The sequence below is a fragment of the Pogoniulus pusillus genome, unplaced genomic scaffold (genome assembly GCF_015220805.1).
Source record: "Pogoniulus pusillus isolate bPogPus1 unplaced genomic scaffold, bPogPus1.pri scaffold_64_arrow_ctg1, whole genome shotgun sequence".
In the NCBI taxonomy this organism is placed as follows: Eukaryota; Metazoa; Chordata; class Aves; order Piciformes; family Lybiidae; genus Pogoniulus; species Pogoniulus pusillus.
The window spans coordinates 673,784-687,871 of NW_026974714.1; the positions used below are offsets into that span (position 1 = coordinate 673,784).

The 14,088-nt window shown below is 62.5% G+C and overlaps 1 protein-coding gene across 1 annotated transcript; it reads right to left on the reverse strand.

Annotated features, from left to right (window-relative positions):
• Nucleotides 1–2,393: 2,393 nt before the first annotated feature.
• BCDIN3D (BCDIN3 domain containing RNA methyltransferase) lies at nucleotides 2,394–5,288 on the reverse strand. Its single transcript, XM_064141728.1, has 2 exons — nucleotides 5,063–5,288; nucleotides 2,394–3,743 (listed from the first exon to the last, which is right to left on the reverse strand). The coding sequence occupies exons 1-2, from the start codon at nucleotides 5,240–5,242 to the stop codon at nucleotides 3,144–3,146; spliced, it is 780 nt and encodes a 259-aa protein (XP_063997798.1). The 5' UTR covers nucleotides 5,243–5,288; the 3' UTR covers nucleotides 2,394–3,143.
• Between the last annotated feature and the right edge of the window lie 8,800 nt (nucleotides 5,289–14,088).

The following is a 14,088-nucleotide window of genomic DNA, read 5'->3' on the forward strand; positions in this document are numbered from 1 at the left end:
GCCAGCCTGGCCCCACAGGGGAGCTTCTGCAGCCTCTGCTGCTCCTGCTGGCCTCCTCTGGAGCCTCTGCAGCACCAGCTCCAAGTCCTTGTGCTGCTGGGGGGGCCCAGAGCTGGAGGCAGTGCTGCAGGTGGGGGCTGAGCAGAGCAAAGGGCCCTGGGGGTGCTGGCAGAGAGGAGCTGCAGAGCAGGCAGCAGTGCCCAGGTGGGCAGCAGAGCCAATGGCATCCTGGGCTGGCTCAGGAGCAGTGTGGGCAGCAGCACAAGGGAGGTTCTTGTGCCCCTGTGCTCAGCACTGCTCAGGCCACCCCTGCAGTGCTGTGCCCAGCTCTGGGCTCCTCCATTGCAGAGAGCTGTTGAGGTGCTGGAAGGTGCCCAGAGCAGGGCAGCAAGGCTGGGGAGGGGCCTGGAGCACAGCCCTGTGAGGAGAGGCTGAGGGAGCTGGGGGGGTGCAGCCTGCAGCAGAGGAGGCTCAGGGCAGAGCTGATTGCTGCCTGCAGCTGCCTGCAGGGAGGCTGTGCCCAGGTGGGGTTGGGCTCTGCTGCCAGGCAGCCAGGGGCAGGAGAAGGGGACACAGCCTCAAGCTGTGCCAGGGCAGGTCTAGGCTGGAGGGTAGGAGGAAGCTGTGCCCAGAGAGAGTGATTGGCACTGGGATGGGCTGCCCAGGGACGGGGAGCCGTGCCCACCTCTGGGGGTGTTGGTGCCAAGCCTGGCTGGGGGGCACTGAGTGCCATGCTCTGGGTGATTGGGCAGGGCTGGGGCAGCTTGGAGCTCTCTGCCCACCTGCTTGGCCCCAGGATTCTTGACCACACTCAGGCAAGGAGCCTCCACCACAGCTCTCCAAACCCTCAACCAAGCCTGGGCCCTTCCCCTCCTCAGGGCCTGGCTTTGGCAACCCCCACCCAAAGCCTTGGCTGAGAGACCCCTCCTGGGTGCCAACTTCTTCATCCTTTCAAGGGCAAAGTCCTGCAAGGGGACACAAAATGAAAGAACTTCTGAAAGGAGGAAGACTTTGGCAGCTCAGCCCCCAGCAGCTCAGCCCCAACAGCTCAGCCCCAACAGCTCAGCCCCCAGCAGCTCAGCCCCAGCAGCTCAGCCCCAGCAGCTCAGCCCCCAGCAGCTCAGCTCCAACAGCTCAGCTCCAACAGCTCAGCCCCAACAGCTCAGCTCCAACAGCTCAGCCCCAGCAGCTCAGCCCCAACAGCTCAGCCCCAGCAGCTCAGCCCCAGCAGCTCAGCCCCAGCAGCTCAGCCCCAACAGCTCAGCCCCAGCAGCTCAGCCCCAGCAGCTCAGCCCCAACAGCTCAGCCCCAGCAGCTCAGCCCCAGCAGCTCAGCCCCAACAGCTCAGCCCCAACAGCTCAGCCCCAGCAGCTCAGCCCCAGCAGCTCAGCCCCCAGCAGCTCAGCCCCAACAGCTCAGCCCCAGCAGCTCAGCCCCCAGCAGCTCAGCCCCAACAGCTCAGCCCCAGCAGCTCAGCCCCAGCAGCTCAGCCCCAGCAGCTCAGCCCCCAGCAGCTCAGCCCCAACAGCTCAGCCCCAACAGCTCAGCCCCAGCAGCTCAGCCCCCAGCAGCTCAGCCCCAACAGCTCAGCCCCAACAGCTCAGCCCCCAGCAGCTCAGCTCCAACAGCTCAGCCCCCAGCAGCTCAGCCCCAACAACTCAGCCCCCAACAGCTCAGCTCCAACAGCTCAGCCCCAGCAGCTCAGCCCCAACAGCTCAGCCCCAGCAGCTCAGCCCCAACAACTCAGCCCCCAACAGCTCAGCTCCAACAGCTCAGCCCCAGCAGCTCAGCTCCAACAGCTCAGCCCCCAGCAGCTCAGCCCCAGCAGCTCAGCCCCCAGCAGCTCAGCCTCAACAGCTCAGCCCCAACAGCTCAGCCCCAACAGCTCAGCCCCAACAGCTCAGCCCCAGCAGCTCAGCCCCAGCAGCTCAGCCCCAGCAGCTCAGCCCCCAGCAGCTCAGCCTCAACAGCTCAGCCCCAGCAGCTCAGCCCCAACAGCTCAGCCCCCAGCAGCTCAGCCCCCAGCAGCTCAGCCCCAGCAGCTCAGCCCCCAACAGCTCAGCCCCAGCAGCTCAGCCCCCAGCAGCTCAGCCCCAGCAGCTCAGCCCCCAACAGCTCAGCCCCAGCAGCTCAGCCCCCAGCAGCTCAGCCTCAACAGCTCAGCCCCAGCAGCTCAGCCCCAACAGCTCAGCCCCAACAGCTCAGCCCCCAGCAGCTCAGCCCCAACAGCTCAGCCCCAACAGCTCAGCCCCAACAACTCAGCCCCCATCCCTGCTGCTCCCCAGCCAGCAGCCTCCCCCCCCTACCTGGGTCCACTTCTGCTTCTTCTCCCTGCCCTGCAGCTGCAGAGGCAGAGACCTTGAGGCTCTCGTCCAAGGAGGTTGTGGAGCTGCTTTGGTGCCTTCTGCTCGTGTTGAAGCCAGGCCTGGGTGGGACACTCAGTGCCAAGGGCTGGGTGACTGCACAGGGCTGGGGAGAGGATGGGGATGGGGCAGAGGATGGGCTTGGGGGGGTCTGGGTTGGGCTGGGGTCTGGGTTGAGCAGGGGGAGAGGATGGGCTGGGGTCTGAGTTGGGCTGGGGAAGAGCATGGGTGGGGGGGTCTGGGCTGGGGGGATCTGAGCTGGGCTGGGGTCTGGGCTGGGTTGAGGGGGTCTGGGTTGGGGGTGTCTGGGTTGGGCTGGGGTCTGGGCTGGTCTGAGGTCTGAGGTCTGGGCTGTGCTGGGGGGGGCTGTGTTGGGCTGGGGTCTGATCTGGGCTGGGGGGGTCTGAGCTGGGCTGGGGGAGTCTGAGTTGGGCTGGGGTCTGGGCTGGTCTGAGGTCTGGGCTGTGCTGGGGGGGGCTGTGTTGGGGGGTCTGAGTTGGGCTGGGGGCTGGGCTGGGGAGGTCTGAGCTGGGCTGGGGTCTGGGCTGGGCTGAGGGTGTCTGGGCTGGGGGGGTCTGAGTTGGGCTGGGGGCTGGGCTGGTCTGAGGTCTGGGCTGTGCTGGGGGGGGCTGTGTTGGGGGGTCTGAGTTGGGCTGGGGTCTGGGCTGTGCTGGGGGGGGGTGGGCTGTGCTGGGGGGGTCTGTTCTGGCCCGGGGGGGTCTGTTCTGGCCCGGGGGCAGCTGGGGGCTCTCTCTGCCACCCCTGCTGTGTCCCAGCCCCCTAGGACTGGCCGTGCCCCTCCCCGCCCTGCCGCCTGCCCGCCCTGAAGAGCAGCAGGCTCCTGCCCCAGCTGGTGGGGCCGAAGGAGGCCACGAGCTGCATGGAGCAGTCCCTGGTGAGGATGAGGCTGAGCTCCTGGGCCATGTCCCCGCGGATGCCCAGGGAGCAGAAGTGCTCCAGGCCCCCCCGGCCCAGCCTGCGCTGGCGCCGAGCTGCTGCCCGGTAGCAGCGCCAGGGCTGAGGCTCCAGCAGCAGGTAGGAGCAGAGGGAGCTGAGCAGGGCCAGCAGCTGCTGCAGGCCTCCATCGCCGTGGTGCAGGTGGATCCACATGGTGAGGGACATGCAGAAGCAGAGGTCGAAGGCAGAGCGGCCGAAGCGGCGCAGGTAGGAGCCCAGCAGGGCGGCCCTGGCAGGGGGGTCCATGATGTCCAGGGTGGCAAAGGAGATGTGGGTGGGGAAGGGGCTGCCCTGCTGGGCCCTGGCCACCAGCGTGGGGTCGATGTCACAGCAGAGGAGCTTGAGGTCGTCTGCAGGCTGGGACAGGTCGGCTGAGCCCTCCGGGAGGCCGAGGAGGTGCCTGTAGAGAGCCACACTCAGCTCCTGCGGGGAGGGAAGGGGAGAAGGGGGTCAGGGAGGGGCCTGAGGGGGGCAGGGGAAGGGGCCGAGGAGGGGGTTGTAGAGGGGTCAAGGAGAGGGTGTGGAGGGGGTCAAGGAGGGGGTGTGGAGGGGACCAAGGAGGGAGTGTGGAGGGGACCAAGGAGGGAGTGTGGAGGGGGTCAAGGAGGGAGTGTGGAGGGGACCAAGGAGGGAGTGTGGAGGGGACCAAGGAGGGAGTGTGGAGGGGACCAAGGAGGGAGTGTGGAGGGGGTCAAGGAGGGAGTGTGGAGGGGACCAAGGAGGGAGTGTGGAGGGGGTCAAGGAGGGAGTGTGGAGGGGGTCAAGGAGGGGGGTCCAGGGCAGAGTCATGGAGGGGATGTGGAGAGGGTCAAGAGGAGTCATGGATAGGGTCAAGGAAGGCATCAAGGAGGGGACCAAGGAAGGTCGTGAAGGGAGCTGTGGGAGGGGTCATGGAGGGGGTCACAGAGGGGTCATGGAGGGGGTCAAGGAAGGAGATGTGGAGGGGGCATGGAGGGGGTGTGGAAGGAGTCAAGAAGGGGATCATGGAGAGGTCATTGGGGGGTCAAGGAGGGGGGTCCAGGGCAGAGTCATGGAGGGGATGTGGAGAGGGTCAAGAAAAGGTCATGGAGAGGTTCAAGCAGGGGGTCAAGGAGGGTTGTGAAGGGGATTGTGGAAGAGGTCAAGGAGAGGGTCACAGAGAGGTCATGGAGGGGGTCAAGGAAGGGGTTGTGGAGGGGGCATGGAGGGGGTGTGGAGGGGAAGAGGGAGAGGGTCAAGAAGGGGTCAAGGACAGGATCATGGAGGAGCCACAGAAAGGATGTGGAGGGATGAGGGAGGGTGGTGGAGAGAGTCATGGAAGGGGACCTGGAGGGGGTCTCGGAGGGGTCACGGAGGGGTCACGGAGGGGGTCACGGAGGGGGTCATGGAGGGGTCTCGGAGGGATCACGGAGAGGGTCACGGAGGGGTCACGGAGGGGTCTCGGCGGGGCTCAGGCTGCCCGCGGGGGCGGTGGTGCAGTCCCCAGGCCGGAGCTGTGCCCAGGGCAGCCGAGGCCACGCTCCGGGGCCCGCTCCGGGGCTGCGCCGCTCTCCGGAGGCCTCTTTGCCGCCCCCAGCCCAGGCCCAGCTCCTGCCCCCGGCAGCTGCGGACCCCAAACCGCTCCCGAACCGGCCCCGGGGGGGCAGCTCCGAATCCAAGCAGGGCACCGCGAGGCGCTAAGGAGGTCCCAACCCCCCCCCCGGGACCCCCCGAACCCTTCCGTCCCCCACCCCGAGCCCCGGCCCGGCCGCGGCTCCGCTGACCCCCGAGTTGCAGCCCACATCGAGCGCCAGCAGCGGGCGCGGCTCGGTGGGGAAGAGGCTGCGCAGGAGGCCGGCGGGGAGCAGCCGCAGCCGCTCCTCGGGCGGGTGGAAGCGAGAATAGTTCGGGAAGTTGCCGTAGGGAGCAGCGCCAGGAGCGGCCCCGGGGCCTGCCGCCGCCATCGCCCCGACCGGAACGGCCCCGCAGGAACGCTCCGGGGGGGCTGAGTACGGCGGCAGCACAATGGTTCCGGGGAAGAAAGGTTCCGGGGGGGATGAGTAGGGCTGCAGCGGAACTGTTCAGCGGCGAAAAGGTTCCGGGTGGAGTGAGACAGGTGGCAGCACAATGGTTCCGGGGAAGAAAGGTTCCGGGTGGGCCGAGTCGGGCGGAAGCACAATGGTTCCGCGGCAGGAAGGGTCCGGGTGGAGTGAGTCGGGCGGCAGCACAACGGTTCCGCGGCAGGAAGGGTCCGGGTGGAGTGAGTCGGGCGGCAGCACAACGGTTCCGGGGCAGAAAGGTTCCGGGTGGGCCGAGTCGGGCGGAAGCACAATGGTTCCGGGGCAGAAAGGTTCCGGGTAGGCTGTGTCGGGCAGCAGCACAATGGTTCCGGGGCAGAAAGGTTCCGGGTGGGCTGTGTCGGGGGGCAGCGGAAGGGTTCCGCGGAAAAAAGGGCCCGTGTGGGCCGAGTCGGGGAGGCAGAAAAATGGTTCCGGGGCAGAAAGGTTCCGGGTGGGCTGAGTCGGGCGGCAGCACAATGGTTCCGCAGCAGAAAGAGTCCGGGTGGGCTGTGTCGAAAGGCAGGAGAATGGTTCCGCGGCAGAAAAGGTCCGGGGGGAGTTGTGCGGCAGTAGAAAAGTTCCGGGCATGAAATGTGCCGCAGCAGAAAGGACCAAGGAGCTTAAAGACTCCGGGTGGAGTGGTTGTGCGGCAGCGGAAAGGTTCCGGCAGCGAAAGGTTCTAGGACAAAAAGGTTCCGGCCGCGGTGTGTGCGCGTTGGGCGGCATCGGAAACGTGCACGGGTAAAGACTTCCGGGTGGAGCTAAGCAGCGGCAGAACGGTTCCGGGGCAGGAAGGTTCCGCGGGGAGGTGTCGGGAGGCAGCAGGAAGCTTCCATGCTCTGTGCCACATCCTCTGTGCCTCATCCATGCTCTGTGCCTCATCCCCTGTGCCACATCCTCTGTGCCACATCCATGCTCTGTGCCAGGTTCTCTCTGCCATGTGCTCTGTGCCAGGTGGATCCCTGAGGGCTCTCCCAGTGCAGCCTGCAGGGAACATTTCTCACTGCTCTGAGGCCTCTCAGCTGATGTTGGCAGCATCACAGCATGGTGGGAAGGGACCTGTGGCACTCCCCCAGTGCCAGCCCCACCCTGCCCCAGCAGGGCACCCACAGCAGCTTGCCCAGGGGCACAGTGCCCAGGGGGGTTGGCAGCTCTGCACACAAGGAGGCTCCACAGCCTCTCTGGGCAGCCTGCTCCAGGCCTTGGCACCCTCACCCCAAACAACTTTCTCCTCCTGCTGCCCTGCACTCTGTGCCCCTTGCCCCTGGGCACCACTCAGCACAGCCTGGCCCCAGCCTCCTGCCCCCCACAGCTCCTTCAGCTCCTGCTGGGCACTGCCCAGATGCCCTCTGGGGCTGCTCTGCTGCAGGCTCTCAGCCCCAGGGCTCAGCCTCTGCTCCTCCCAGAGCTGCTCCAGGCCCTCAGCCTCTGCCCAGCCTCCTCTGGCCTCTGCCCAGCCCTTCCCTGCCCCTCTGCCCCTGGGCAGCGCAGAGCTGGTGCCAGCGCCAGCTGAGGCTCCAGGGCAGGGCAGAGGGCAGGAGCTCAGCCCGGGGCAGGCTCTGTGCCCGCAGGGCTGTGGCTGAGCCTCCCTGGCCCCTGGCTCTGCTCTGCTCTGCTGCTGTGGCTGCCCCTGGGCTCCTGCTGCTGCCTCTGCCCAGCCTCGCTGCCCTGCGGCTGCCAACTGCTGTGCCACAGCAGTGCCCTGCGCGGAGCTCAGCCCCGGAGCTGCCCTGCAGGGCTGTGGGCAGGAGGAGAAGCCAAAGGGAGCCCCCCGGGAGGTGCCCTCTGTGCCCCCTGCCCCTCTGTGCCTCTGGGGCTGGTGCCGCGGGCTGGGGGCAGGGCAGGATCTGAGCTGGCACAGGAGGGAGGCTGGGGGGAGCCTGGCACAGGCTGAGGCTTGGGCAGGAGAGGAGATGCTGCTGGGCACCTCCTGGGGCCGTTGTGTGCCCTCTGCCCCTGAGGGTTGGCAGAGCAGAGGGCAGCAGCAGCTCCCTCGCCCTCTGCCCACACTCTGCTGTGTGCCCCCCAGAGCTGTGTGCCCCTTGGAGCTTTGTGCCCCCCCAAGCTTTGTGCCCCCCCCAGAGCTTTGTGCCCCTTGGAGCTTTGTGCCCCTCAGACCTTTGTGCCCCCCCAAAGCTGTGTGCTCCCTCAGAGCTTTGTGCCCCTCACAGCTTTGTGCCCCTCAAAGCTTTGTGCCCCTCAGACCTTTGTGCCCCCCAGAGCTTTGTGCCCCCTTAGAGCTTTGTGCCCCCCAAAGCTTTGCGCCCCTCAGACCTTTGTGCCTCTCAGACCTTTGTACCCCCCAAAGCTTTGTGCCCCCCAGAGCTTTGTGTCCCCTTAGACCTTTGTGCCCCCCAAAGCTTTGTGCCCCCTTAGAGCTTTGTGCCCCTGACAGCTTTGTGCCCCTCAAAGCTTTGTGCCTCTCAGACCTTTGTACCCCCCAAACCTTTGTGCCCCCCAGAGCTTTGTGCCCCCCAAAGCTTTGCGCCCCTTGGAGCTTTGTGCCTCTCAGACCTTTGTACCCCCCAAAGCTTTGTGCCCCCCAGAGCTTTGTGTCCCCTTAGACCTTTGTGCCCCCCAAAGCTTTGTGCCCCTCAGACCTTTGTGCCCCTCACAGCTTTGTGCCCCTCAAAGCTTTGTGCCCCCTTAGACCTTTGTGCCCCCCAAAGCTTTGTGCCCCCCAAAGCTTTGTGCCCCCCAGAGCTTTGTGTCCCCTTAGAGCTTCCTCTGCCCCTCTGGAGGCTTCCTCCCCCCTCCCCAGGGGCTCTTTTCCTCCACCCCTGCCCCACATTGAACCTCCTCAGGCTCCTCTCCCCCTGCCCAGCTCCCCCTGGCTGCCAGCACACACTGGGGGGTGCCACCTCCCCCTGCCCCCTCCCCCTGCCCACCCCCCCCACCCCCTCCTCCCCCAGGGCCTCTCTTCCCGGGGGGGCTGCTCCTCGGCTCCTGCAGCCTCCCTCAGGCTCAGCTCCTTGCTGGCTCCTGGGCAGCTTCTGTGCCCCTGCAGTGCCAGGTCCTGCTGCCCACCAGGTGCCCCCTCCCTGCTCTGCTGCAGGAGCTTCTTCCTCCCTCCCCAGCCGCAGGACCCTGCCCTTGCCCTGGCTGAGCTCCCTGGGGCTCCCCTCCCCCAGCTCTCCAGCCTGGCCTGAGCGGTGCCAACCACTCCTCCCTTCGGTGCCACCCCCACAGCACCTCTGGGGGCACCCCCCTGGGCAACCTGTGCCAGGCTCTGGCCACCTTCATGGGCTCAGCTGGTGCCAAACCCCACCCGAGGGTAGCCAACCTGACCTCGGGCAGCTCCTTCCCTGTGCCCCAGAGCTTTTCCAGCCTCTCCCTCCCACCTTCACCCCCCAGAGAGCTCCCAAACTGCTCCTCAGCCTGCCTCAAGCCACAGCTCCACATGGCACTGCCCCTGGCAGTGCCCAGGCCCCCAGCAGCAGGCAGCTGGGAGAAGGGTTGGGAGCAGCTGGCACAGGGCAGGTGCCAGGGGCAGGCTGGATCTGGGAGCAGCCTGGGTTAGAGTCACAGAATCACAGAACCAGGCAGGCTGGAAGTGAGCTCCAGGCTCAGCCCAGCCCCAGCCCTGCCCAATCACCCAGAGCATGGCACTCAGTGCCCAGCCAGGCTTGGCATCAACACCTCCAGCCATGGGCACTGCACCCCCTCCCTGGGAAGCCCACCCCAGTGCCAATCACTCTCTCTGGGCACAGCTTCCTCCTACCCTCCAGCCTGAGCCTGCCCTGGCACAGCTTCAGGCTGTGTCCCCTTCTCCTGCCCCTGGCTGCCTGGCAGCAGAGCCCAACCCCACCTGGGCACAGCCTCCCTGCAGGCAGCTGCAGGCAGCAATCAGCTCTGCCCTGAGCCTCCTCTGCTGCAGGCTGCACCCCCCCAGCTCCCTCAGCCTCTCCTCACAGGGCTGTGCTCCAGGCCCCTCCCCAGCCTTGCTGCCCTGCTCTGGGCACCTTCCAGCACCTCAGCATCTCTCTGCAATGGAGGAGCCCAGAGCTGGGCACAGCACTGCAGGGGTGGCCTGAGCAGTGCTGGGCACAGGGGCACAAGAACCTCCCTTGTGCTGCTGCCCACACTGCTCCTGAGCCAGCCCAGGATGCCATTGGCTCTGCTGCCCACCTGGGCACTGCTGCCTGCTCTGCAGCTCCTCTCTGCCAGCACCCCCAGGGCCCTCTCTGCCTGCCTGCTCTCAGCCACTCTGGCCCCAGCCTGCAGCTGCTTGGGGTTGTTGTGGCCAAAGTGCAGAACCTGCCCTTGGCCTTGTTCAGTCTCATCCCCTTGGCCTCTGCCCACCCATGCAGCCTGGCATGGTGCCCCTGCAGGGCTCTGCTCCCCTCCAACAGCTCCACAGCTGCTGCCAGCTTGGTGCCAGCTGCACACTCACTGCTGCTGGACTCAATCTCCTGCTCCAGAGCATCACTAAAGAGAATGAACAGGCCTGGGCCCCGTTGGCAGAGCTGGGGGTGAGGAGCAGAGGGCACAGCCATGAGGGTGGTGCCCAAGTCCAATCCCTTCTGGCTGTGCTCTGCCTGGCATGGGAGAAGCCAGCAGAGGTGTGCAGGAGGTTCCCTGGGCCCTGGCACTGGGTCCTGCCTGCCTCAGGGTGCCTCAGGCAGGGAAGGGGAGGCAAAAAGTGGCAGAGGAGTTGAGGCTCCCTGAGGCCTCCTCTGGCTCTGCTCTGTTTGGGGCCCAAATCATCTCGGGAAGGATATCTCACAGCCACAGCCAGCAGGAGGTGTGTCCACAAAATAACCTCACCAAGAGGACTTGCCAGGTGTTTGTCCACTCCACTCTCCTTGGTGAGTGGTCCCAGCTGCTTGGCAGACTTGTCTCCTACCTGCAGGGCATTAGCACCAATGCCACGGCATCTCACTAGCCAGCTTGGGATTGGCTCACCTGATTCCCTTGAGTATTCCTTTCTAACTTCCCTGACCTCTCTGAGAGGATCATTGGAGTCCTGGGTGTCATCCTCCTCCTCTTCCTCCTGTTGATCTGGTTGTCCCTGGCCTAACAGAACCTTCCTCATAGCACTCCTGAACTCATTGGAACCATCCTCTCTCTTGGCAGCCAACCTCACAGCACTCTTCTCATTTGAGTATTGATGTCTCAGCACATTTGCAGGGTCTCACAGGCTCACTCCCTCCTCTTCCTCCTCTTGCTGATCACCAGAGGTCCTCTCTCTTACATCCTCCTGTGAACCACACTTTGTCTTAGCTTTTGCCTTAGCAGGTGCCAGAAGGGCCTGAGCAGCAACAGACTTGGACGTGTCTGCTGGAGGGTTTGAATCATTGGGGGTCTGACCTGGAGGGTTTGAATCATTAGGGGTCTGACCTGGAGGGTTTGAATCATTGGGGGTCTGACTTGGAGGGTTTGAATCCTTAGGGGTCTGACCTGGAGGGTTTGAATCCTTAGGGGTCTGACCTGGAGGGTTTGAATCATTGGGGGTCTGACCTGGAGGGTTTGAATCCTTAGGGGTCTGACTTGGAGGGTTTGAATCCTTAGGGGTCTGACCTGGAGGGTTTGAATCCTTAGGGGTCTGACCTGGAGGGTTTGAATCATTGGGGGTCTGACCTGGAGGGTTTGAATCCTTAGGGGTCTGACCTGGAGGGTTTGAATCCTTAGGGGTCTGACTTGGAGGGTTTGAATCATTGGGGGTCTGACCTGGAGGGTTTGAATCATTGGGGGTCTGACTTGGAGGGTTTGAATCCTTAGGGGTCTGACTTGGAGGGTTTGAATCCTTAGGGGTCTGACCTGGAGGGTTTGAATCCTTAGGGGTCTGACTTGGAGGGTTTGAATCATTGGGGGTCTGACCTGGAGGGTTTGAATCCTTAGGGGTCTGACCTGGAGGGTTTGAATCCTTAGGGGTCTGACTTGGAGGGTTTGAATCATTGGGGGTCTGACCTGGAGGGTTTGAATCATTGGGGGTCTGACTTGGAGGGTTTGAATTATTAGGGGTCTGACCTGGAGGTTTTGAATCATTGGGGGTCTGACCTGGAGGGTTTGAATCCTTAGGGGTCTGACCTGGAGGGTTTGAATCCTTAGGGGTCTGACCTGGAGCTTGTGAGTTCAGATCTGCCTTGCTTTTAGCAGGAGGATTTTGGTTCTGGTCTGCTGGCTGGGGATTCGAACTGGCTGAGCTGGTGTCAGTAGGATTTGGACTGACTGGGCTGGCGTTACCAGCATTAGTGGGATTGTTTGCCTGTCCTCCTGGGATGCCTGCCAAACTCTGTGGATTGTTGTCATTGTTGCTAGGAACATTCTGGTTTTGGGTACCTGCCTGTGCTCCCGGGGCTCCTGCTGAACTCTGCCTGTTGTTTTTGCTATCCCTATCATTGTTTAAGTTAGTGGCAGGAACATTGGCTGTGTTCCCAGAACCTACAGAGGAGGGTGGAGAGGCTGGCAGGGGGGAAGCAGACAAATGTGTTCCCTTGTTTTGCTGTGAAAGAGACTGCTTCTGAGACACAGAATTTTCCCTAGCTCTTACAGAAGCTGGGTTTGAATTTTTCACCCATAATGCCAAAATTAATATGAAAGTTAACATCATAAGAGCCAGATTAGTGCACACCAACCCCACCACAGTCTCTTTTCTGTAAAAATCCTTGCAGGGATTTGGCATTTCAGTTTGGGGCTGGATGACCCTCATGAGAGCAGTAGATAAAGCAGCATTTTGATTGATTGTCACATTATTGATGAGTACTCCCATAATATCACTAGTAACATTCTCAGTGACACTAAAACCAGCATCACCAAGAATCAAATCACCCCAGCTCCAGAACATGCTTGAAAGCTTAACTTTAGCCTTCTTAAAAACTACATGAAGCAAGAAATAACCAATTTGATCTTTGATCCACAGAAACAGGCCACACAAAACCCCCCACCAAGTACAACAGCTGCTTGATTAGCTTCATCTTAATCCCCAGAGCTAATTTCCAATCACTCCAATCTCTCTAGCCCCACGTTGGGAAAGCCAATTAAAAATGTGATGGTTTGGGCTCTTACCTGCCCCCCCCACACTTTGTATCTGCCCCAGCTAACTCAGACAGACCCTGGGAATATAGATGAAGCAATTTATTTACAGCTAGCAGCATTTACAAGCAGCTGTTTACAATCTATACAGTTATAGACAGTTATATACAGAAATATACAAGGGATAAACAGTACAGCAGCACAACTCCCCTCCCAGGAACCTGAGTCCCCAGGAGGGGCTCTCAAACCACCCCAACACCTCCCCCCGGCCCTCTCAACCTTACCCCAGTTCTCAGGAAGAAGAGAGGTGCAGCCAAGAGGTTAGGGAGCAGGGTTAGTGGGAGCAGGGTTAATGAGATGTGACCAGGTCTGAAGGCAAAGGCAGAAGTGGAAAACAAAATGGAGAAAGTTTATTTCTTCTTCCCAGAGCTCTCAGCGAGACTGTGAGAGAAGCAGACACAATTGTTTCATTTCACTGCCTGTTATCTGGTTCTGTTACCAAAACATTCCAGCTTGCTTCTAACTAGCACACACATCCAGCTGGCAGCTGGCACCAGTGGTGTCCCTCAGGGATCAGTGCTGGGCCCCATCCTCTTTGACAGCTTCATAGATGACCTGGATGAGGGCATGGAGTCAGTCATCAGCAAGTGTGCAGATGACACCAAGCTGGGGGCAGATGTGGCTGGGTTGGAGGGCAGAAGGGCTCTGCAGCAGGACCTTGACCCCCTGCACAGATGGGCAGAGTCCAAGGGGATGGAGTTCAATAGCTCCAAGTGCAGGGTGCTGCACTTTGGCCACAGCAACCCCATGCAGAGATACAGGCTGGGGTCAGAGTGGCTGAGAGCAGCCAGACAGAGAGGGATCTGGGGGTGCTGATTGATACCCACCTGAACATGAGCCAGCAGTGTGCCCAGGTGGCCAAGAGAGCCAGTGGCATCCTGGCCTGCATCAGCAATGGTGTGGCCAGCAGGAGCAGGGAGGTCATTCTGCCCCTGTACTCTGCACTGGTTAGACCTCACCTTGAGTGCTGTGTTCAGTTCTGGGCCCCCCAGTTTAGGAGGGACATTGAGATGCTTGAGCGTGTCCAGAGAAGGGCAACGAGGCTGGGGAGAGGCCTTGAGCACAGCCCTACGAGGAGAGGCTGAGGGAGCTGGGATTGGTTAGCCTGGAGAAGAGGAGGCTCAGGGCAGACCTTATTGCTGTCTGCAACTACCTGAGGGGAGGTTGTGGCCAGGAGGAGGTTGTGGCCAGGAGGAGGTTGTGGCCAGGAGGAGGTTGCTCTCTTCTCTCAGGTGGCCAGCACCAGAAGGAGAGGACACAGCCTCAGGCTGTGCCAGGGGAGGTTTAGGCTGGAGGTGAGGAGAAAGTTCTTCCCTGAGAGAGTCATTGGCCACTGGAATGGGCTGCCCAGGGAGGTGGTGGAGTCGCCGTCCCTGGAGCTGTTCAAGGCAGGACTGGACGTGGCACTTGGTGCCATGGTCTGGCCTTGAGCTCTGTGCTAAAGGGTTGGACTTGCTGAGCTGTGAGGTCTCTTCCAACCCTGGTGATACTGACTGGCACTGGGATGGGCTGCCCAGGGAGGGGGTCGAGTCACTGTGCCTGGAGGTGCTGATGCCAAGCCTGGCTGGGCACTGAGTGCCATGCTCTGGGTGGTTGGGCAGGGCTGGGTTGGGCTGGATGCTCTTGGAGCTCTCTGCCAGCCTGCCTGGCTCTGTGACCTGCTCTGCCCTGATGCAACCACATCAGGAGCACTGTGCCCAGCTCCAGGCTACCTG